The sequence below is a fragment of the Salvelinus fontinalis genome, chromosome 21 (assembly GCF_029448725.1).
Source record: "Salvelinus fontinalis isolate EN_2023a chromosome 21, ASM2944872v1, whole genome shotgun sequence".
Classification (NCBI taxonomy): domain Eukaryota; kingdom Metazoa; phylum Chordata; class Actinopteri; order Salmoniformes; family Salmonidae; genus Salvelinus; species Salvelinus fontinalis.
Genome location: NC_074685.1, coordinates 50,203,605 through 50,229,110, shown reverse-complemented (window position 1 = coordinate 50,229,110; position 25,506 = coordinate 50,203,605). Strand labels below are relative to the sequence as shown.

The 25,506-nt window shown below is 43.4% G+C and overlaps 1 protein-coding gene across 4 annotated transcripts in view; it reads right to left on the bottom strand.

Annotated features, from left to right (window-relative positions):
* Positions 1-25,506, bottom strand: part of sec16a (SEC16 homolog A, endoplasmic reticulum export factor) — an 80,553-nt gene that overhangs the window by 18,984 nt on the left and 36,063 nt on the right. For all 4 annotated transcript variants that reach the window (XM_055875616.1, XM_055875617.1, XM_055875618.1 and 1 more), the window contains 10 exons: positions 21,166-21,337; positions 20,388-20,586; positions 20,027-20,210; positions 19,659-19,801; positions 18,554-18,615; positions 18,140-18,278; positions 14,699-14,941; positions 14,313-14,410; positions 2,682-2,763; positions 1,799-1,916 (listed from right to left, as the gene is read on the bottom strand). In XM_055875616.1, the coding sequence (XP_055731591.1) occupies positions 1,799-1,916; positions 2,682-2,763; positions 14,313-14,410; positions 14,699-14,941; positions 18,140-18,278; positions 18,554-18,615; positions 19,659-19,801; positions 20,027-20,210; positions 20,388-20,586; positions 21,166-21,337 (1,440 nt within the window). The remainder of the gene's footprint in view (positions 1-1,798; positions 1,917-2,681; positions 2,764-14,312; positions 14,411-14,698; positions 14,942-18,139; positions 18,279-18,553; positions 18,616-19,658; positions 19,802-20,026; positions 20,211-20,387; positions 20,587-21,165; positions 21,338-25,506) is intronic.

Here is a 25,506-nt window from a genome sequence, read left to right as displayed (position 1 = left end):
CAGTTCAAGAAATAAAGTTAAGAAAATAATTAATAAATAAAATAAAAAGTAACAATAAAATAACAATAATGAGGCTATATACAGGGGGTACAGGTACAGAGTCAATGTGTGGGGGTACAGGTTAGTCGAGGAAATTTGTACAACTTCTGGGATGCCTACAAGGCCCTCCCCCGCCCTCCCTTCGACAAATCTGATCACAAATTTATTTTGCTCCTCCCTTCCTAGAGGCAGAAATTCAAAACAGGAAGTACCCGTGCTAAGGACAATTCAACGCCGGTCTGACCAATTGGAATCAACTTTTCAATATTGTTTTGATCACACGGACTGGGATATGTTCCGGGTAGCCTCCGAGAATAACATTGACGAATACATATATACGGTGACTGAGTTTATCAGGAAGTGTATAGGAGATGTTGTACCCACTGTGCCTATTAAAACCTACCCTAACCAGAAACCGTGGATAGTTGGCAGCAATTGTGCAAAACTGAAAGTGCGAACCATTGCATTTAAACATGGCAAGGTGACTGGGAATATGGCTGAATACAAACAGTGTAGTTATTCCCTACGTAAGGCAATCAAACAGGCAAAACGTCAGTATAGAGACAAAGTGGAGTCGCAATTCACCAGCTCAGAAACAAGACATTTGTTGCAGGGTCTACAGATAATCACGGACTACAAAAGGAAAACCAGTCACGTCGCGGACACGAACGTCTTGCTTCCGGACAAGCTAAACACCTTTTTCGCTCGCTTTGAGGATAACACAGTGCGCCACTAACGCGGCCTGCTACCAAGGACTGTGGGCTCTCCGTCTCCATGGCCGACCTGAGTAAGCCATTTAAAAGCGTGTTAACCCTCACAAGGCTGCAGGCCCAGACGGCATCCCTAGCCGCGTCCTCAGAGCATGCGCAGACCAGCTGGCTGGAGTGTTTACGGACATATTCAATCTCTCCCTATCCCAGTCTGCTGTCCCCACATGCTTCAAGATGGCCAACATTGTTCCTGTACCCAAGAAAGCAAAGGTAACTGAACTAAATGACTATCGCCCTGTAGCACTCACTTCTGTCATCATGAAGTGCTTTGAGAGTCTAGTCAAGGATCATATCACCTCTACCTTACCTGACACCCTAGATCCACTTCAATTTGCTTACCGCCCCAATAGATCCACAAACGATGCAATCGCACTGCACACTGCCCTATTCATAGGCTAGGTTGTAGCAACCTCCTGATGGGTATAGCGAAAATTAGAGTATCATGTAGAAACCTAAATCTATTGATGTTACATTAGGCTGGGTGAATGGAATAAGAATGACAGTCATCCAAATTATGCTGTAATAGAAATAAGTCCATGCTTATAAAATGAATAAATAATCGCCCTGCCTAAGCTTAAAAACAGCACTGACCACCACTGAATCGCAATACATATAGTACCATGAGGTTCACCATACATATTGTACCGGCACCTAAGTATTGTGATCATATCCTAAGGTCCTTAGCAATTCCCAGCCCTAATAACCATCATAATTCTCATGATGATGATGGTCATGGTTGATGACAAACTATTATATACTATGATGATAAATCTTCATCTTATATTCATGATAGGGAACATTTAGATTACATTTTCACTTGTCAGCGTACACGAGTTCAGCAACAAACATCCTCCTTACATCCTATGCATTTAATGTGATTAAGGACCAGAGTTTCTCCTGACCACATGTGACCTAACCAAGAAAACTATGGTCAGGTTACGTGGTCAGGAAAAACTTCTGGCCCATAAACGTGTCCTTTGATGTCTCACCCAGAGTGTCTCCCATGGTGGTGATGGTACGCGTGTCCAGGTCCAAAGTGTGGGTCAGGTTGGACAGCACCATGGCCAGATGGGGGCGCCAGTCGCCCCACTTCTCATCTCCACAGCACTGCAGAGACACTTATGTAACTTTTGCAGTATAGTGCTAACCCCAAATTTACTTTTTTGATCCGTTCTTCAATAAGTGCAGTTCAGTATTGAACAGCCAACTTTATTTTCGCATTGCTTAAAGATCACTTTTTTATGACTTGAAAATGTTCATTAAGCTACAAGAACAATTTAATTTTAAACATTTAATGTTAAAGGTCAAATGCAGCCGTTTTAATCTAATATCATATAATACCTGGGTAACAATTAAGTAACTTACTATGATTGTTTTCAAATGAAATGGTCAAAAAGAAACAAAAATAGGTTAGCAAAGAGCAATTTCTTATGCAAGAATTTTGCTAGGACTGAGTGGGGAAGGGAAAACTGAAATCTAACAGAGGTTTGGAATTCTCTCTTATTATTGGTCTATTAACTAATTTACCACCTGGTGATGTCACCAGGAAAGCCAAAACTCCATCCCACCAAAACAGAATGAACTTCCAGGCAACCTTTTCAAAAAGCTATTACACTAAAAGGGCATTGTCATAATTTCCCCAATTTCACAGTATTATTCCAACCTTATAGTGTGGAAATATATATTAAACACAAGACAGTCTCATTTTTGAGATTGGGCCTTTAAATCTAAATCCCTGTTAAATTAATAACGAATTTAATTTAAATTTTTAAAAAATCCTCCCTTTTGTTTCTCAAAATTGTAATTTCTAAAACAAGAGAGAAGTGTGGTTCTGTTATCAAATTAGAAAAGGTATCACAGGGTCATACTCACAGTGGCTGAGGCGGGCATCCTCCCAGACATCAGTTGGTACACTGTCTGCAGAGGATCGTTGATGGGCAGACTGTTCGCAAACCTGACCACCCCAAGAAAAAAGGATCACAAGTTTCATATTTTTCGGTCAATACATTCACCTCTTTTTTTGGATAGCTAACGTCTTCTGGCCTCCTGACTAATTCTGCCATTTTGTGTGTTTTTTCCTACGTTGAGCAACTTTTTTGTACATACAATGCCTTCAGAGAGTATTCCTACCCCTTGACTTATTCCACAATTTGCTGTGTTACAACCTGAATTCAAAATGGATTGAATATATTTTCTTCTCCCCCATCTACACACAATATCCCATAACGACAAAGAGAAAAATGTTTAGAAATTAGCACATTTATTGAAAACGAAATACAAAAATAAACTAAATGACCAAAAGCTTGTGGACACCTGCTCGTCCAACATCTCATTCCAAAATCATGGGCATTAATATGGAGTTGGTCCCCCCTTTGCTGCTATAAAGCCTCCACCCTTCTGGGGAGGACCTTCCACTAGATGTTGGAACATTGTTGTGGGGACCTGCTCCTATTCAGCCACAAGAGCATTAGTGAGGTCGGGCACTAGCTCGCAGTCGGTGTTCCAATTTATCCTAAAAGGTGTTCGAAGGGGTGGAGGTCAGGGCTCTGTGCAGGCCAGTCAAGTTCTTCCACACCGATCCCGACAAACCATTTCTGTATGGACCTCGCTTTGTGCACGGGGGCATTGTCATGCTGAAACAGGAAAGGGCCTTCCAAACTGATGCCACAAAGTTGGAAGCACAGAATCCTTTAGAATGTCATTGTATACTGTAGCGTTAAGATTTCCCTTCACTGGAACTAAGGGGCCTAGTCCGAACCATGAAAAACAACAGCCCCAGACCATTATTACTCCTCCATCAAACTTTACAGTTGGCACTATGCATTGGGCAGGTAGCGTTCTCCTGGCATCCGCCAAACCCATATTCATCTGCCGGACTGCCAGATGCTGAAGCGTGATTCATCACTCCCGAGAATGTGTTTCCACTGCTCCTGAGTCCAATGGCGGCGAGCTTTACACCACTCTAGCCGAAGCTTGGCATTGCGCATGGCGATCTTAGGCTTGTGTGCGGCTGCTCGGCTATGGAAACCCATTTCATGAAGTTCCCGACGAACAGTTAATGTGCTGACGTTGCTTCCAGAGGTAGTTTGGAACTCGGTTGTGAATGTTGCAACTGAGGAAAGACAATTTTTACACGCTTTGTGCTTTAGCACTCAGCGGTCCTGTTCTGTGAGCTTGTGTGACCTACCACTTGACAGCTGAGCCGTTGGTGCTCCTAGACGTTTTCACTCCACAATAACAGCACTTACAGTTGACTGGGGCAGCTATAGCAGGGCAGATATTTGACGAACTGATTTGTTAGAAAGGTGGCATCCTATGATGGTGCCTCGTTGAAGGTCACTGAGCTTTCCATTAAGGTCAAGCTACTGTCAATGTTTGTCTTAAATAGTACCCGCAAAACACCAGTCTCAACGTCAACAGTGAAGAGGCAACTCCGGGATGTTGGCCTTCTTGGCAGAGTTGCAAAGAAAAAACATTCTCTGTCCACTGTTTGTTCTTTTGCCCATCTTAATCTTCTCTTTTTATTGGCCAGTCTGAGATATGGCTTTTTCTTTGCAACTCTACCTAGAAGGCCAGCATCCTGGAGTCGCGTCTTCACCGTTGACATTGAGACTGGTGTTTTGGGGGTACTATTTAATGAAGTTGCCAGTTGAGAACTTGTGAGGCGTCTGTTTCTCAAACTAGACACTCTAATCTACTTGTCCTCTTGCTCAGTTGTGTACTGGGGCCTCCCACTCTTTCTATTCTGATTAGAGCCAGTTTGCGCTGTTCTGTGAAGGGAGTAGTACACACCATTGTACGAGATCTTCAGTTTCTTGGCAATTTCTCGCATGGAATAGCCTTCATTTCTCAGAACAAGAATATACTGAAGAAAGTGATTTGAGTCGGGCCATTTTGAGCCTGTAAACGAACCCACAAAATGCTGATGCTCCAGATACTCAACTAGTCTAAAGGCCAGTTTTATTGCTTCTTTAAATCAGAACAGTTTTCAGCGGTGCTAACAATTGCAAAAGGGTTTTCTAATGATCAATTAGACTTTTAAATGATAAACTTGGATTAGCTAACACAACGTGCCATTGGAACACAGGAGTGATGGTTGCTGATAATGGGCCTCTGTACACCTATGTAGATATTCCATAAAAGATTTGCCGTGTTCCAGCTACAATAGTCATTTACAACAATGTCTACACTGTATTTCTGATCAATTTGATTATTATTTTAATGGACATTTTTTTTTGCTTTTCTTTCAAAAACAAGGACATTTCTAATTGACCCCAAACCTTTGAACAGTAGTGAATATTTTCAAGGAAGCATGGATCATAATTATTTTAACCGTATAGGTCAACAAGCCATATCTGTTTATGGTCCAATAACATATTTAAAATCATCCTTCTACCTTCAGGATATGTTTGCACATTTGATAAAAATGTATGTTAATTAATATCACCCCCTTTGCCCATGGTGGTTGAATCGGTACAGAGATGAGGTAGTCATTCAAAAATCATTCTAAACACTATTATTGCACACAAAGTGAGTCAATGCATCTTATTATGTGACTTGTTAAGCAAATGTTTACTCCTGAACTTATTTAGGCTTGCCATTGTTGGATTCGGGGCAAACTTTGAATATTGTTATTAGAGGTCGACCGATTAATCGGAATGGCCGATTAATTATGGCCGATTTCAAGTTTTCATAACAAATCGGAAATCGGTATTTTTGGACACCTATTTTTTTATTTTTTACACCTTTATTTAACTAGGCAAGTCAGTTAAGAACACATTCATATTTTCAATGACGGCCTAGGAACGGTGAGTTAAATGCCTTGTTCAGGGGCAGAATGACAGATTTTTACCTTGTCAGCTCGGGGATTCGTTTTTGCAACCTTCCGGTTACTAGTCCAACGCTCTAACCACCTGCCTTACATTGCACTCCACGAGGAGCCTGCGTGGCAGGCTGACTACCTGTTACGCGAGGGCAGCAAGAAGCCAAGGAAAGTTGCTAGCTAGCATTAAACTTACAAAAAACAATCAATCTTCACATAATCACTAGTTAACTACACATGGTTGATGATATTACTAGTTTATCTAGCGTGTCCTGCGTTGCATATAATCGATGCGGTGCCTGTTAATTTCTCAACGAATCACAGCCTACTTCGCCAAACGGCGATGATTTAGCACTGTCATTGCACCAAACCTAATCATAAAGATCAATGCCTTCCTTTAAAATCAATACACAAGTATATATTTTTAAACCTGCATATTTAGTTAATATTGCCTGCTAACATGAATTTCTTATAATTAGGGAAATTGTGTCACTTCTCTTGCGTTCCGTGCAAGCAGTCAGGGTATAATGCAGCAGTTCGGGCCGCCTGGCTCGTTGCGAACTGTGTTTAGCACATTTATTCCTAACAAAGACCGTAATTAAATTGCCAGAATTGTACATATTTATGACATAACATTGAAGGTTGTACAATGTAACAGCAATATTTAGACTTAGGGATGCCACCCGTTAGATAAAATACGGAACCGTTCCGTATTTCACTGAATAAACGTTTTGTTTCCGGATTCGACCTTATTAATGACCAAAGGCTCGTATTTCTGTGTGTTATTATGTTATAATTAAGTCTATGATTTGATATTTGATAGAGCAGTCTGACTGAGCGATGGTAGGCAGCAGCAGGCTTGTACGCATTCATTCAAACAGCACTTTCGTGCGTTTTGCCAGCAGCTCTTCGCAATGCTTCAAGCATTGAGCTGTTTATGACTTCAAGCCTATCAACTCCCAAGATTAGGCTGGTGTAACCGATGTGAAATGGCTAGCTAGTTAGCGGGGTGCGCGCTAATAGCGTTTCAAATTGGTGACGCCACTCGCTCTGAGACTTGGAGTAGTTGTTCCCCTTGCTCTGCAAGGGCCGCGGCTTTTGTGGAGCTATGCTTCGAGGGTGGCTGTTGTCGATGTGTTCCTGGTTCGAGCCCAGGTAGGGGCGAGGAGAGGGACGGAAGCTATACTGTTACACTGGCAATACTATATAGTGCCTATAAGAACATCCAAGAGTCAAAGGTATATGAAATACAAAAGGTATAGAGAGAAATAGTACTATAATTCCTATAATAACTACAACCTAAAACTTCTTTCCTGGGAACATTGAAGACTCATGTTAAAAGGAACCACCAGCTTTCATTTGTTCCCATGTTCTGAGCAAGGAACTTAAACATTAGCTTTCTTACATGGCACATATTGCACTTTTACTTTCTTCCCCAACACTTTGTTTTTGCATTATTTAAACCAAATTGAACATGTTTCATTATTTATTTGAGGCTAAATTCATTTTATTGATGTATTATATTAAGTTCAAATAAGTGTTCATTCAGTATTGTTGTAATTGTCATTATAACAACAAAAATCTTCCCCAAAAACTTTATTTTATTTTTTATAAATAATTATAAAAAAATAAAAAAAATCGTCCGATTAATCGGCATCAGCTTTTTTTGGTCCTCCAATAATCGGGAAAAACCATAATCGGTCGAACTCTAATTGTTATACGCATAAGCATAATACAGTATATCAAAAAAGTGGAAGAGACTGGTTTTTATGTCAGAGGTTAATGGTTCTCTGTAGAAAGACCGATGGCTTCGGAATGTGTTGGGTGGACGGGAGGAAGTAACAGGATTGCTATAGGGGAAGCGGATGGACATCTGTGGATTAGGCGAAGGAGGGGTTGAGGTCAGGTCAAATCCCCTGAAGGGAGAAAGTATGGTTTATTATCCTATTACCCTCTTCCTGTCAAACCATAAAATGTAAGGATTGGAGAGAAGGAGGAGTGCCTAAAGTGGAAAATGGGGGATGTTGAGCCATGACCAGCCTTTCATAGCTACAGATTTGAGTGCTACGGGGCGATAGTCATTTAGACAGGTTACTTTGCGTTCTTGGGCGCAGGGCCTATAGTGGTCTGCTTGAAACATGCAGGTATTACAGACTGGGTCAGGAAGAGGTTGAAAATGGCAGTGAAGACATTTGCCAGCTGGTCAGCACATGCTCTGAGTAAGCATCCTGGTAATTCGTCTGGCCCTGGAGCCTTGTGATTGTTAATCTGTTTAAAAGGTCTTATTCACATTGGCTACATTGGCTATGGAGAGAGTGATCACACAGTTGTCCGGAACAGCTGGTGCTTTCACGCATGGTTCAGTGCTACTTGCCTCGAAGCGGGGATAGAAGGTATTTTTCTAGTCGGGTAGGCTCGCGTTACTGGGCAGCTCGTAGCTGGGATTCCCTTTGTAATCCGTGATAGTTTGCAAGCCGTGCCACATCCGACGAGTGTCAGAGACGGTGTAGTAGATTGGATCTCAGTCGTAGAGATGCTTTGCCTGTTTGATGGTTCGTCGAAGGATTTCTTTTAAGAGTCCAGATTAGTGTCCCGCTCCTTGAAAGCGGCAACTTTAGCCAAATAGTAAAAAATTTATAAATAGCTATTTGGTAATTTCACCTTTATTTAACCAGGTAAGCCAGTTGAGAACAAGTTCTCATTCACAACTGTGACCTGGCCAAGATAAAGTAAAGCAGTGCGACAAACACAGAGTTACACATGGAATTAAGAAACGTACAGCCAATAACACAATAGAAAAGTCTATATACAGTGTATGCAAATGAAATAAGATTAGGGAGGTAAGGCAATAAATAGGCCGTAGTGGCGAAATAATTACAATTTCGCAAATAAACACTGGAGTGATAGATGTGTAGAAGATGAATGTGCAAGTAGAGATACTGGGTTGCAAAGGCGCAAAAAATAAAAAATAAATAAAATAACAATATGGGGATGAGGTAGTTGGATGGGCTATTTACAGATGGGCTATGTACAGGTGCAATGATCTGTAAGCTGTTCTGATAGCTGATGCTTAAAGTTAGTTAGGGAGATATGAGTCTCCAGCTTCAGTGATTTTTGCAATTCGTTCCAGTCATTGGCAGCAGAGAACTGGAAGGAAAGGCGGCCAAAATATGAATTGGCTTTGGGGGCGACCAGTGAAATATACCTGCTGGAGCGCGTGCTACGGGTGGGTGCTGCTATGGTGAGCTGAGATCAGGCAGGGCTTTACCGAGCAACGACTTACAGATGACCTGGAGCCAGTGGGTTTGGCGACGAATATGAAGCGAGGGCCAGCCAACGAGAGCATACAGGTCGCAGTGGTGGGTAGTATATGGGGCTTTGGTGACGAAACGGATGGCACTGTGATAGACTGCATCCAATTTGCTGAGTAGAGTGTTGGAGGCTATTTTGTAAATGACATCGCCGAAGTTGAGGATCGGTAGGATAGTCAGTTTTACGAGGGTGTTTGGCAGCATGAGTGAAGGATGCTTTGTTGCGAATTAGGAAGCCGATTCTCGATTTAATTTTGGATTGGAGATGCTTAATATGAGTCTGTAAGGAGAGTTTCCAGTCTAGCCAGACACCTAGGTATTTGTAGTTGTCCACATATTTTAAGTCAGAACCATACAGAGTAGTGATGCTAGCCGGGCGGGCAGGTGAGGGCAGCGATCGGTTGAAGAGCATGCATTTAGTTTTACTTGCATTTAAGAGCAGTTGGAGGCCACGGAAGGAGAGTTGTACAGTGTCCAAAGAAGGGCCAGAAGAATACAGAATGTTGTCGTCTGCGTAGAGGTGGCTCAGAGAATCACCAGCCGCAAGAGCGACATCATTGATGTATACAGAGAAAAGAGTCGGGGACCAAGAATTGAACCCTGTGGCACCCCCATAGAGACTGCTAGAGGTCCGGATAACAGGCCCTCCGATTTGACATACTGAACTCTGTCTGAGAAGTAGTTGGTGAACCAGGCGAGGCAGTCATTTGAGAAACTAAGGCTGTTGAGTCTGCCGATAAGAATAGGGTGATTGACAGAGTCGAAAGCCTTGGCCAGGTCTATGAATACAGCTGCACAGTACTGTCTTTTGTCGATGGAGATTATGATATCGTTTAGGACCTTGAGTGTGGCTGAGGTGCACCCATGACCAGCTCGGAAACCAGATTGCATAGCGGAGAAGGTACGGTGGGATTCGAAATGGTCGGTGATCTGTTTGTTAACTTGGCTTTCGAAGACCTTAGACCTATATCTATCCTACCCTGCCTTTCTAACAGTTTGGGTCTAGAGTGTCTCGCCCTTTGAAGAGGGGGATGACCGCGGCAGCTTTCCAATATTTGGGGATCTCAAACGATACGAAAGAGGTTGAACAGGCTAGTAATAGGGGTTGCAACAATTGCGGCGGATCATTTTAGAAAGAGGGTCTAGATTGTCTAGCCCAGCTGATTTGTACGGGTCCAGATTTTGCAGCTCTTTCAGAACATCAACTATCTGGATTTGGGTGAAGGAGAAATGGAGAGGCTTGGGCAAGTTGTGGGGTGCGCAAAGCTGTCGACCGGGGTAGGGGTAGCCAGGAGGAAAGCATGGCCAGCCGTAGAAAATTGCTTATTGAAATTCTCAATAATCTTAGATTTATCAGTGGTGACAGTGTTTCCTAGCCTCAGTGCAGTGGGCAGCTGGGAGGAGGTGCTCTTATTCTCCATGGACTTTACAGTGTCCTAGAACTTTTTTGAGTTTGTGCTACAGGATGCAAATGTCTGCTTGAAAAAGCTAGCCTTTGCTTTCCTAACTTCCCTGAAAAGTTGCATATCGCGGGGGCTATTCGATGCTAATGCAGTAATGCCACAGGATGTTTTTGTGCTGGTCAAGGGCAGTCAGGTCTGGAGTGAACCAAGGGCTATATCTGTTCCTGGTTCTAAATTTTTTGAATGGGGCATGCTTATTTAAGATGGTGAGGAAAGCACTTTTAAAGAATAGCCAGGTATCCTCTACTGACGGAATGAGGTCAATATCTTTCCAGGATACCCGGGCCAGGTCGATTAGAAAGGCCTGATCACTGAAGTGTTTTAGGGAGCGTTTGACTGTGTTGAGGGGTGGTCGTTTGATCGCGGACCCATTACGGATGCAAGCAATGAGGCAGTGATCGCTGAGATCCTGGTTGAACACAGCAGAGGTGTATTTAGAGGGCAGGTTGGTCAGGATGATATCTATGAGGGTGCCCGAGTTTACGGATTTGGGGTTGTACCTGGTAGGTTCCATGATAATTTGGGTGAGATTGAGGGCATCTAGCTTAGATTGTAGGATGGCCGGGGTGTTAAGCATATCCCAATTTAGGTCACCTAACAGTACAAACTCTGAAGATAAATGGGGGAAGATTAATTCACATATGGTGTCCAGGGCACAGCTGGGGGCTGGGGGGGGGGGGGGGGGGGGGACCTGTAACAAGCGGCAACAGTTAGACTTATTTCTGGAAAGGTGGATTTTAAAAGTAGAAGCTCGAACTGTTTGGGCACAGACCTGGATAGCATGACAGAACTCTGCAGGCTGTCTCTGCAGTAGATTGTAGATTGGCAGTTCTATCTTGGAGGAAAATGTTATAGATGGGGGTGGAAATTTCTGAATTTTTGGTGGCCTTCCTAAGCCAGGACTCAGACACGGCTAGGACATCAGGTTTGGCGGAGTGTGCTAAAGCAGTGAATAAAACATACTTAGAGAGGAGGCTTCTGATGTTAACATGCATGAAACCAAGGCTTTGACTTTTACAGAAGTCAACATATGAGAGCACCTGGGGAATAGGAGTGGAGCTAGGCACTGCAGGTCCTGTATTAACCTCTACATCCCCAGAGGAGGAGTAAGATAAGGGTACGGCTAAAGGCTATAAGAACCGGTCGTCTAGTCCGTTGGGGACAGAATAAAAAGGAGCAGATTTCTGGGTGTGGTAGAATAGATTCAAGGCATAATGTACAGACACGGGTATGGTAGGATGTGAGTACAGTGGAGGTAAACCTATGCGTTGCGTGATGAGAGGTTTAGTCTCTGGAGTTATCAATTAACAAAGGTGAGGTCTCCACGTGTGTGTGTGGGGCGGGGGGGGACGAAAGAGCTATCTAAGGCAATTTGAGTGGGACTCAGGGCTCTACAGTGAAATAAAGCCATAAAAACTAGCCAAGACAGCAGTACACAAGCAGTAGACATATTGACAGAGAGAGGCATAAAGCAATCACAGGTATGGATCAGGAGAGCTAAGTCAACAACGTGTAAATGGCGAAGAAAGGGCAGAGCGGGTCAGTTAGATACATACAGGACCTAAGTTTGAGACTGGGGCCGACACGTAAACAAAATGAGGTACCGTGTTATTGAAACAGTCCAGGGGGCATCAGCTGTGTAGCCGAGTGATCATAGGGTCAAAGGAAGCAATAGGTGAGACAGGGTGCTATACGATATTCACTACTACACTGGGCGAGCAGGGGACACAGCATTCAGAAAAAGCTAACAGGCCGGGGCTAGTAGATGGTTTTGTGGCGATATCGTAACAGAATAGATGTTGTTGTTGAGACCACATCGGGCGATCACGTCGGCAGTCCAGTCGTGATGGATCGGCGGGGCTCCGTGCCGACAATAAAGGGTTCAGGCCAATTGGCAAAGGAGGTAATTGTAGCCCTAGAATTAGTTGGTATATGGCCTCGCTCGAGGCTAGCTGGTGCATGTTTTGGGACAGAGGCGTTAGCTGCAAACAGTAGCCACTTGTTTGCAGCTAGCTAGGAGTAATGATCCAGTGTAATGATCCAGGGCGGCAAGAATCCGGTGATATGGTAGAGAGACGCAGTCCGATGTGATCTGGGTTGATACCGCGCTGTGCAGACTGGCAGGTGATTGTCCGAGCTAAGGCTGGCTGATTCCGGGGAAAAAAGGCGAGGACCGCTAGCCGTGACTAACAAAGACTAGTAGCTAGTTAGCTGGCTAGCTCCTGATGGAAGTTCCAGTTATAAGGAATGAAGCAGATCCGTACCACATTGGGTGAGGCGGGTTGCAGGAAAGCATATTTAGTTCGTAGACAGAAGTGAGATTAAGATATATACAAAATGACAGGCTATTTACAAGCAATAAGACAAAGACAGACATACACGTCCTACTGCCCTGCCATCTTGGTTTACCCTGACTATCTGTAGTAACCTCTTTGCACTCACTTTTGGCTCATCACATATGCTGCTGCTCCTGTTAATTATCTATCCTGTTGTCATGACGTGGCCCTTTCTGGGTGTAGATCCCAGCTGTCAGGTTTACATTTAAATATTGTGAAAAGTATGTGATTAAACATGAAACTATTGGTGAAAAGATATGTGATATTAACTTTCTAAATGAGAGTATGGATTTTCATATAAAGATTAACTAGTCAGTGGCCACACCCCCGTGAGCCCAGACATCACATTAGGCGTCATGGATCGCCCTTTTCTATTGCAATGTATAAAACCCACTCCTGATGAAATTCAGACCAGACCACGCAAACCATGTTGTAAACTAAGGTTGCAAATGGTTGTATTTCTAAGACCAAAATATGCCGGGTGACGCTGGCGTGTGAAGTGGTTTATACTACAACTCTACCAAAAGGACAAGACTATACCAAGTGGAGCATTGGCTACACGGCTGGAAATGGTTAAACTCTGAGACTATCGATCCCTACAGAATAAGAGAAAATCTTAGACACGAATTACTAGTCTGCAGCTAGAAATTACATAAACCTGGAACGAGAATACAGACAACCGCCGAAACATCTATTCTATGAAAACATTTTTGAACGTACTCTGAAATATCCATTCTAACCACCTACAACCACGAAAGACAGACTGACTTTTCCTTTGTATCATTGTTAGTAACCAATATCTACTTTTTGTTATATATTTCTGTGATTATTTAGTTAGTAAATAAATAATTAAGCCAATTTGTATATTGCTGATTCATAATTTATGCTAGGGTTCGTACAGATAACCAAGAATTTTATGACGTTTGGAATGAGACTAACAAGGCAATTAATAATCATTAATGGAAGACTGTAATTGATAAGATATTAAAATACCTGGAGTTATTAGTTATCGGTTATCGGAAAATTATTACTCTAAACATTTTCCCGTGGTGCACCGACTTCCTAGTTAATTAATGATTACAGGATTAGTTTAATCGCGTAATAATTAAACCTAGAGAACTGATTTGATAAAATAACAGTCTTCACATTTAATGATAGTAAAGACACGACACTGTTGCCTAGTCACTTATCCCCTACCTAAATGTACATATCTACCTCAATTACCTCATACGACTCTGTACTCGTACCCCGTGCATACACTGCATTTGGAAAGAATTCAGACCCCTTGGGGAAGGATCACTATCCATCCACCTTCGTAACATGGATGAAGCTAACTGAAGCTGGCTAGCTTTAGAAAACGCTGCGTAGATCTAGCTAGATTCCTAGTATAACCCTCTGGTCCCAGATCTGTTGCTGTATAGCCAACTCCTATGATCGTTATCATGCCATGTTTGGCAGATCTGGGACCAGGCTAGCAGCACAGATCTGTGTTTAGAATCTTCTTTTTTTTGCTGAAGCCCCTGACTAAAGCCATTCGATGTGCATGGGTTGCATGCGTTCTCTTCACCCACCTGGTCATGACGCGAGCGTGTGTCCGGCTGTCCATCTTACTGGCCAGCAGCAGGGCGTGGCCCCACAGAGCTCCCTTCATGGCTGCCTCCAGGGCATCCTACACAAGCACAGGTAGTAAAAAGGATAACACACATATAGCTATAGTACATGTAATCACACCACAGTCAAAATGTCTGAATATGCACTAAGTGGGTTAACTAAGTTCCCATACAATCTCATTCTGCAATTTTATCCTGCTTGCATTGCATTTTAGAAGTAATGAAAGTTCTCATACGATTCTGTTACAATGTCGCAAAGCATGTTTTTCACATTGTCTCCTAAAAAGATGAATTTCCTCCTACTCTCGCACTTAGCATAAACCAGTAAATTTAAGGTAGATTCATACCTTTTTGCGACCAAATAGCAGCAGTTCCCTGAAGCGCTCCGTTTCCTTGCCTACGTTCTCGGGGACAGTCATGAAGGTGTCTGATAGGAGGGACAGTGGTCCCGTCCCAGGCTCCTCCTCGGCCCGCGCCAGTGGCTCGTTGTTGAAGTCAATCAGGTTGGCCTCGTTAGGTGACTTGCCAGGCAACCACACTGAGCGATGCTCCTTCAGCAACAGATCAGCTATGTCAGTCCCAACCACGGTCTGGGAGAAAAGGGAAGATCGAGGAAGAGGGAGAAAGAGGATTGTTTAGATATATGCCTACACCACAGTCATGACCAAAATTATTGGCACCCTTGATAAAGATGAGCAAAAATTACTATAAAAATATAGAACACTGAGCTATATTGCATGCAACAAAAAATTAACATTAGAATTATTTTATACTAATACAAATTGCTGGAGGCTGAATTCAGGAGGCTGAATCTTGGTCGCAAGTTGATCTTCCAGCAAGACAATTACCCCAAGCTACGGCTGGGCTATATGGCCTAAAAACCATATCTTGATTCTTTCAAACTTATCGGTGGGTCACGATATACATCTACATTTGTTTCCTTTTTTCCCCTTAAACTTTGTTGCACAATTAAAGGTCAATATACTACATTTCTAACAGTCAGGAATAATCTAATGCTATGCGCGTCAGAAACTGAGCATACATTTTCCACAACATGTTCATTGATACTCTCGTTTTATTAAGGTCTGCTTTGTTCTACATTTTGAGTTGTGACATCAAAAGGGTATCGTTAGAAAGGTTAAGTTCTCATCTATTACAGGAAAATAATGTCTAAGCAATTCAGTGTCCATATGACGACTCAGTTGGACCAAACCTCAAATGCAAATGGCGAGTTTAAACTGCTTGTCAGAGAGTAAAAAGTGTCTGTGTGCGAGTGGGAAAGTGCACAGCACAGAAGGAGCGAAGGAGACGAGTCCAACAAGACATAGAACGCTCATAAAAACAAGAAACTTGATTCTTGCAATAAAGGCATTTGGGACATTGCGCTAAAACATGAATTCAAATTAATTCTATATAAAATCACCCAGCCCTACCCCAAGCACACATCAAAATCCACAAAGAAATGGTTAATTGACCACAAAATCAACATTTTGCAATGGCCATCTCAGTCTCCGGACTTGAACCACATTGAAGACCTGTGGATTGAATTAAAGAGGGCAGTCCATAAGCGCAAATAAAGAATATCAACAGTCTGGAAAGATTCTGTATGGAGGAATGGTCTAAAATCCCTCCTAATATGTTCTCCAATCTCATAGAACATTTTAGAAAAAGGCTCAGTGCCATTATCCTCACAAGTACAGGGTGTAGGAGTCTTGAAAGAAAAGGTACCAATCATTTTGACCACTATCTTTGAGAAAAAAAAGATTACTTGTTAAACAAAATGTATTTCTCTGAGCATTTGTATAAAATAACAAACTACCAATTTTTTGGGGCATACAAAATAGCTCAGTATTTGTATTATACAGTCTTTTTTTGCTCATCTTTTTCAAAATAGTGCAAATAATTTCAGTCATGACTGTGCAAACCAAGACATACTGTCAGTCACACACTATCCCCACTGCTTGATAGACTAGACCTCAAGAGAAGTAGACTTTTGCCATAGACACACAAATGAAAACACATACACTCTCACCCTCATAAAGAACCATACTGACTAACAAACACAGTCACCACACAAAAACACCAAAGAGTATGTGGTCTTCACAATCGTCTGATGTCTATGTCTGATGCAACGGTCTGTGTTTGATTTGATTTATTAGGATCCCAATTAGAGACTGCTTGTCTTACTGGGGTCTGACACATAACAAAAATACATAAGACCAGACTTTACAATTGACATACATTTAAAAACATGAACATGTAGTGTTACACATACAGAGCCTTCGGAAAGTATTCAGACCCCTTGACTTACTCCACATTTTGTCACGCAGCAGCATTATTCTAAAATTGATTAAATCATTTCCCCCCTCCTCAATCTACAGACAATACCCCATGACAAAGCAATTTATTTATATATTTTTGAAATATGGAAATATCACATTTACATAAGAATTTAGACCCTTTACTCAGCACTTTTGGCAGCGATTACAGCCTTGAGATATTTTTTATTCTTTTTTTATTTTATTTAACCTTTATTTAACCAGGTAGGCTAGTTGAGAACAAGTTCTCATTTACAACTGCGACCTGGCCAAGATAAAGCAAAGCGACAGATTGAATAAACAAGCGTACAGTCAATAACACAATAGGAAAAAAAGTCTATATACAGTGTGCGCAAATGACATGACGAGGTAAGGCAATAAATAGGCCATAGTAGCAAAGTAATTACAATTTAGCACTGGAGTGATAGATGAGCAAATGATGATAAGCAGATGATGGTGTGTAAGTAGTGATACTGGTGTGCAAAAGAGCAGCAAAGTAAATAAAAACAATATGGGGATGAGGTAGGTAGATTGGGTGGGCTATTTACAGATAGACTATGTACAGCTGCAGCGATCGGTTAGCTGCTCAGATAGCTGATGTTTAAAGTTACTGAGGGAAATGTAAGTCTCCAGCTTGAGTCCTCTTGGGTATGACACTACAAGCTTGGCACACCTGTATTTTGGGAGTTTCTCCCATTCTTCACTGCAGATCCTCTCAAGCTCTGTCAGGTAGAATGGGGAGAGTCGCTACACAGCTATTTTCAGGTCTCTCCAGAGATGTTCGATCAGGTTCAAGTCCGGGCTCTGGCTGGGCCACTCAAGAACATTCAGAGACTTGTTCCGAAGCCACTCCTGCATTGTCTTGGCTGTGTGATTAGGGTCGTTGTGCTGCTGGAAGGTGTCCTGAGGTCCTGAGTGTTCTGGAGCAGGTTTTCATCAAGGATCTCTGTACTTTGCTACGTTCATCTTTCCCTTGATTCTGGCTAATCTCCCAGTCCCTGCCGCTGAAAATCAAGTCTCCCAGTCTCCCATTTCTAAAAACATGTTTTCGCTTTGTCATTATGGGGTATTGTGTGTAGATTGATGAGGAAAACATTTTATTTCATCAATTTTAAAATAACGTAACAAAATGTGAATACTTTCTGAATGGCCTGTACACACAACAAGTATGTCTGATGCAACGGTCTATAACAGGGGTATTTAAATACGACCCTGAAGGGTCCAGTGTACTGCTGGCTTTCTGTTTTGCCTGAAAAATGGCACCCACCTGGTGTCCCAGGTCTAAATCAGTCACTTATTAGAAGGGAAGAATGAAAAAAAGCAGTGAAACTGGCTTCAAGGTCCAAATTTGAATTTGAGGGGGTCTACACCATGTTTATATTTTTGTTGTCTTTTAATGCATCTGTGATACAGACAATGAAACTTAAAATAACATAAGAGTCTTGTCCCACCTCCGACCACCAGTCTTACCCCGTTCTGCCTACACAGCAGCACGATGAAGTCCCAGAGGAGGGCAGCCGAGTCCTTGTCCAGGAGGTCGTTGTTGCGGGCACACTCCAGGCCTTTGTTCTGGGAGAACTTTATCACGTCGACCTTGTGAGTCTCCTCCCTTTGAGAAGTAACACACAGCTTGTTTGAGGGAACCAGTTTGAGCAAGGCGAAGCACAGAATTGCTAATTTTTATCACAGAATTTGGGATACAAGGGGATTTGTAGTTCAATCCTTCTGCATAGTCCGCCTGCAATGTAGTCAATCTCACACAGACAGACAAGCAGGTAGCACACGTAGCTAAGCAGTTGGGTATGAAAATAGCTAGGATGTAGCCTAATCTTTATCTCATTCTAGGAGACTAGGCATCAGGGGTTAAGGTCAAAACGCTCTTACTTCAAAAGCGGTCCGGGGAAGGAGCGCAGCTCGGATTGGTCTGGTGTGTCCTGTAGCATCGTCTGTAGGAAAACCATAGATGGTCAAGAAATACACTTCAAAAGGCCATTTAATGGTCATCATTTCACAATCTATTCAAATTGTTTTTTCCTATGGTGTATAATAAAACAATGACTTTGTTTAGCATTTCTATTGCCTAATTTATAAAAGCCTAGTTTATTAGCTATGCAAAATGGGCGTCACAAATATACACACAAGTGTGCAGGTCAAAATCTGTAACATGATGCAACTACGGAAGAAAGCAATTTTGCTAAGCGTACTTACGTTGGGTATAAAACATGCTTTATACAGAAACCAGCTGTGGTAAACCCTTCATGCATGTTCAGTTCTGTATCGGTCTGATGATACATGAGCTGCAAGTGAACTGCCATCTCCTCTAGTGATTGCCAATCTCAATCCATTCGCTTCCTTACACCCATGTGCTAAAATGCTGATCATAACTCACACCTTCTCACAACAATCAATGACAGACCCCCAGTTAAGGATGTCTTACACAGACTAGCTAACTCATCAACACCACCGAAGCAGACGGTGAAACACCAGGGTCATGTTCAGCACCTAGCTGACGTAAAACAAGAGCCCATAGCGCAACTACCTAGAGTACTGCTGGTTTTCTGTTTTACCCGATAATTAATTGCACCCACTTGGTGTTCCAGGTCTAAAGTCCCTGATTTGAGGGGAAGAATGAAACTCAGCAGTGGAGCTGGCTTCAAGTTCCAGATTTGAATTTGCCTGAACTGCGACATTCTTCTCAGCAGAATTATGCTATATTGGAGATATCAACCTCATGATGGCTAACACACTTCACAAGCTACTTGGTGAACATCCCATCACCTCCCTGTGTATTTAAAGGTTGACATCACATGGATATTACCATGGGATATTATTGACACAAAGCCACACCCATACTTCAAATATTTGAATCCCAATCAACCACAGTATAGATTGATTATTTCTAGTGCTCTTTGAAACGCTATCGATGACAACTGAATTCCGGCCTTAGCCGATTAGAAGGCTGGGTTGTGGGTTGGGTTCTCAGGGTTACCTCCATGTTGTGGATCTCCACTAGAGCAGGCTGGCCGGCCGAGGGGAGGTTGGGAAGGACCTGGATCAGCTGACCGCCTGGCCCGAAGCGGGCACAGCGGTGGGATACCGAGTACTTCTCTGGAGTAATGGGACGTGGAGGAGCTGAGGGGGGGAGAGGGAGAACTCTATAAACAATCCAAAATCTGAACAGACTGAAAATTCTGTCCCAATTTCCACAAGGACATTTCAAGAATCAGATAAGGTCAGCAATCAGGAAAACCCCCAGATCAGTCAGAATAACTCATGGGACTCAACAACTTCTGGTTCTTTCTTCTGTTCTGCAAACCAGAAAGGACAAATGAATGTTACCAGTAACAATGTTCTTACGCTGCTCAGCGACGACCCAGGTGCTGTCGTCTGCCTGGTACCCCGAGGTGTAGGGGTACTGGCTGAAGCTCTGTCCGGGATCCGTCTGCTCTGGGTATTGCCCATAGGAGTAATCCACAGGCAGGGTAGAAACAGCGGGGTCGTAAACCGCTGTCAGGTCAGGCTGAGACCTGTACACCTCACTCTACAGGGCAGAAGGGGGGGGGTACATAAGTTCATATTTTGGATGGTTTGAAGAAACTACAACACCCAAGTTATTCAGACACTGACGTGATGATCCATACTAAAAACAAAAATAAAAAAAGTACCAACGCTGGAAGGAAATTAAGACAGTCTTTCGCAAATCCATATAGACACACACCTGTTGTGAGCGGGAGCTAAAGCTGCTGCGACGGCTGCGATGGCTTTGGGAGCTGTGCAGACTGTGGGCCGACTGTTCGCTGTGGACGCTCCGTCGGTCAAAATCGTCCCTGTACTGGTCCCTCTGGCGCCGGTAGTCATCGTCAAAACTGGCATCGTAACCAGGATAGTAGCGCCACTTGTCGTCATAGCCCGGTGGCCTACACACAGAAACTCCATTAGAACTGGACTTGGCCATGTTAGGCGTCGCAACACTGACATCAAACTGGGGGGGGGTGATTACTAACACTGAGATTGGAATGCAGAACAATCATTTCAGGGCTCGTCTCTCATTAAAGGGGTAGTTCACCCCAAAAGTTAGGTGGTGGCAGTGGCTATGTAAACAAACCTAATCCATGGATTGCACCATGTCCTTGTCCATAAATTGCTTATAAGGCAAAGAAACAAATATGTAATTTTGTAATTGGAGTGAACCATCCCTTCAACATAAATATATGACATGCATCAAAGTCAAGCTTGATGGACGCTACAAGTTTGTTGTAGATGAGGCGAGTTTAGCAAAATAGAACATGTTAACCACTATGACTGAGTATCTGGAAGTGCTAATGAAGCCATAGTCTGGTTTAGTGGTAGCACTCCTAACTCTGGACCACACATTGCCCCTTGCGGCATGGGTTCAAACCCTGCACCTTCATTCTGTATTTCTCTACCCATCTGTCTTTCCCTATCATTAGTGACATATCTCAATGAAAAACAATCAAGGCTGTATAAGCGAATACCTGGCGGTAGCGGCAGGGTACTGCTGGGTGGGCTGCTGGTTGTAGTAGGCTGCCTCCCTGCCCCGGTAGGCCTCAGGGTTGTAGTTGTACCAGTAGTTCTGGTCGTAGTAGTCTCTGTAGCGGGGGTCATATGTGCCTGCTGAAGCATTGTAGCCCTCCCACCTGCTCCGGTCTGAACAAACACAGACAGGTGGAGACCATCAGGATTACGTCAACGTTAGCTAACACTACATTAGAGTTTTAATTAGTTATTATATCATTGTTCTTGCAATTAATCCTGATGTTTACTGTATTTATATTGTCAAATCTGTATGTACATTTTTTATGTTGACTTTGTGTCTGTATTCTGTTTGTACATTGCCTACTGCTGGCAGCACCTATTCACTAAGCGCCCGATTCAGACTTAAGAAATGTACGCCTTTCCTACGCACTTCGCAGTTGGTATTCAGGTGCATAACGGGCTTTGCAGGCGTGGTTCCCTAGTGTGTGCTAAATACATTTAACTAAACCGCTAAAAACCCTGCCACTTCCTGGAAAACAGACTTTCTCATGGAGTTTTCATTGAATAGGGTTTTCAGTCCATTTATTTAAAGCCATCCCTTTAAATTTGGTGTACCTTTAACTAGAATGTTCAACAGACTCACTAGAATATGGAGAGAATGGTTAGGGATCAATTAAAGAAAGCGATGCAAATACACATTTTCTCCTTTTCAGCACCAATTGGTACATTTTAAAATACTCTGATCTTGTATATTATTTAGGAAAGTATTGATGCAAATAAAACAACGGTTGGAGAGCCTTTACATATTAAATATATTTGTGCATAAAAAAAACTGGTTTGATTCATCCTGAAAGTTGCCATATTGAAATTGTTCAATCTATGAAATAGGTTTAAAAAGTATAAAATAGGGGTTGAACTGTAGTCCTATAAATGGAATTGTGATGACAACGCTCCAGTCGTCGTGAACCCTGCGCCAGGCTTAAAACTGCTACATATGGTCTGCGTTCCATAATGATTCAAATAGGTTTACATGTCCCAAATTATTGCACAACTTGTAATGGCCTACGTTAGCCTAATATGACCCACTTTTGCTAGCGATCCTCAGGAAGAACCACACAAACGTGACAGAGGAAAGAAAGGTAAACTAACAATGTGATGTAATGGAAAAGAAAAGACTGGCCAATAAAAATAAAAAAGTAAGATGGGCAAAAGAACAGACACTGGACAGATTGGAAGGAGGAAGATTGGAAAAAAGTGTTACGGACAGACGAATCTAAGTTCAAACACCTCGAACACAAAGAAGAACATTCATGAGATGCAGAAAAAATTAGGATGCTGACCATTTTTTTGTTATTTTGGTTCTGTACTCTAGCACTTTGAGTTTGAAAGGATACAATGACAATGAGGGTGAAGTGCAGACTATCAGCTTTAATTTGAGGGTATTTTCATACATATGATGATTATAGATGATCATATGTATGAGCGGTAGCAGAGAAAACAGTTTATAACTTGGGCTTTCCTCTGACACGATCTATAATGTAGGTCCTAGATGGCAGGAAGCTTAGCCCCAGCGATGTATGGGCCGTATGCACTACCCTCTGTAGTGCCTTGTGGTTGGAGGCCGAGCAGTTGCCATACCAGGCAGTGATGCAACCTGTCAGGACGCTCTCGATCGTGCAGCTGTATAACTTTGAGGACCTGAGGACCATTGCCAAATCTTTTCAATCTCCTGAGGGGGAATAGGTTTTGTCGTGCCCTCTTCACAACTTGTCTTGGTGTGTTTGGACCATAATAGTTCGTTGGTGATGTGGACACCAAGGAACTTAAAACTCTCGACCCGCTCAACTACAGCCCCGTCAATGTTAATGGTGGCCTGTTCGGCCCGATTTCTCTTGTAGCCCACGACCAGCTCCTTTGTCTTGCTCACATCGAGGGAGCGGTTGTAGTCCTGGCACCACACTGCCAGTTCTCTGACCTCCTCCCTATATGCCGTCTCATCATTGTCTGTGATAAGCCCTACCACTGTTGTGTTGTCAGCAAACTTAATGATGGTGTTGGAGTAAGTAAGCATTTCACAGTAACGTCTATACCTGTTGTATTCGGCGCACGTGACAAATAAACTTTGATTTGAGTCGTGCTTGGCCACGCAGTCGTGGGTGAACAGGGAGTACACGAGGAGACTAAGTACACACCCGAGGGGCCAGTGTTGAGGATCAGCATGGCAGACGTGTTGTTGCCTACCCTTACTACCTGGGGGCGGCCCGTCAAGAAGTCCAGGATCCAGTTGCAGAGGGAGGTGTTAAGTCCAAGTGTCCTTAGCTTAGTGATGAGCTTCATGGGCACTATGATGTTGAACACTGAGCTGTAGTCAACGAACAGCATTCTCACATAGGTGTTCCTTTTGTCCAGGTGGGAAAGGGCAGTGTGGAGTGCGACTGAGATTGCGTCATCTGTGGATCTGTTGCGGCGGTGTGCGGATTGGATTGGCCCTAGTGTATCCTGGAGGATGCTGTTGATGTGAGCCATGACCAGCCTTTCAAAGCACTTCATGGATACCGATGTGAGTGCTACGGGGCAGTAAGAGAGGAGGTGAGGGCCCTGGGAATGTGGTACCAGGAAAATAACCTCTCACTCAATGTCGACAAAACAAAAGGATCGTGGACTTCAGGAAACAGCAGAAGAAGCACGCCCCTATCCACATCCGCAGTGAAGCAGGTGGAAAGACTCAAGTTACTCAGCATTCACATCACTGGCGATCTGAAATGGTCCACCCACACAGACAGCATGGTGAAGAAGCAACAGTGCCTCTTCAACCTCAGGAGGTTGAACCTCAGGAGGTTGAAGAAATTTGGCTTGGCAAATAAAACCCTCAAACTTTTACAGATGCACAATTGAGAGCAACCTGTCGGGCTGTATCACCGACTGGTACGGCAACTGCAGCGCCCGCAACCGCAAACCTCTCCAGAGGGTGGTGCGGTCTCCCCAACGCATCATCGGGGGCAAACTACCTGCCCTCCAGGACACCTACAGCACCCGATGTCACAGGAAGGTCAAAAAGATCATCAAGGGCAAAACCACCCAAGCCACTGCCTGTTCACCCCGCTATCATCCAGGGGTCAGTACAGGTGCATCAAAGCTGGGACCAAGAGACTGAAAAACATCTATCTCAAGGCCATCAGACTTAAAAAGCCATCACTAGGCGGCTTCAACCCAGTTACGTAACCCTGCACCTTAGAGCCTGCTGCCACATATACATAGACTTGAAATCACTGGCCACTTCAATAATGAAACACTAGAAGGGTAGGTAACAACACATCCGCGACGCTTATCCTCAACATAGGGGCCCCTCAGGGGTGCGTGCTCAGACCCCTCCTGTACTCCCTGTTCACTCATGACTGCACGGCCAGGCACAGCTCCAACACCAGTGGTAGGCCTGATCACCGACAACAGTGAGACAACCTATAGGGAGGAGGTCAGAGACCTGACTGTGTGGTGCCAGGACCACAACCTCTCCCTCAACATGATCAAGAACAAAGGAGATGATCCTGGACTAAAGGAAAAGGAGGACCGAGCATATCCCCATTCTCATCGACAGGCTGTAGTGCAGCAGGTTGAGAGCTTCAAGTTCATTGGCGTCCACATCACCAACAAACAAACATGGTCAAAGCACACCAAGACAGTCGTGAAAGATGGCATGACAAAACCTATTCCCCCTCAGGAGACTGAAAAGATTTAGCATGGGTCCTCAGATCCTCAAAAGGTTCTACAGCTGCACCATCGAGAGCATCCTGACAGGTTGCATCACTGGCTGGTATGGCAACTGCTTGGCCTCCGACCGCAAGGCACTACAGAGTAGAGGTTGACCGATTAATCGGAATTAATCGACCGATTAATGAGGGCCGATTTAAAGTTTTCATAACAATCGGTAATCCGCATTTTTGGTCGCCGATTATGGCCGATTACATTGCAATCCACGAGGAAATGGCGTGCCAGGCTGACCACCTGTTACGCGAGTGCAGCAAGGAGCCAAGTTAAGTTGCTAGCTTGCACTAATCTTCTTATTTTTATTTTTTACATTCGATCAAAAACAATCACTAGTTAACTACACATCGTTGATGACATTACTAGTTTAACTAGCTTGTCCTGCGTTGCATGTAATCAATGCGAATCACAGCCTACTTCGCCAAACGGGTGATGATTTAACAAAGTGCATTTCGCGTCAGCAGTTCGGGCCGCCTGGCTCGTTGCGAACTGTGTGAAGACCATTTCTTCCTAACAAAGACCGTAATTAATTTGCCAGAATCTTACATAATTATGACATGACATTGAAGGTTGTGCAA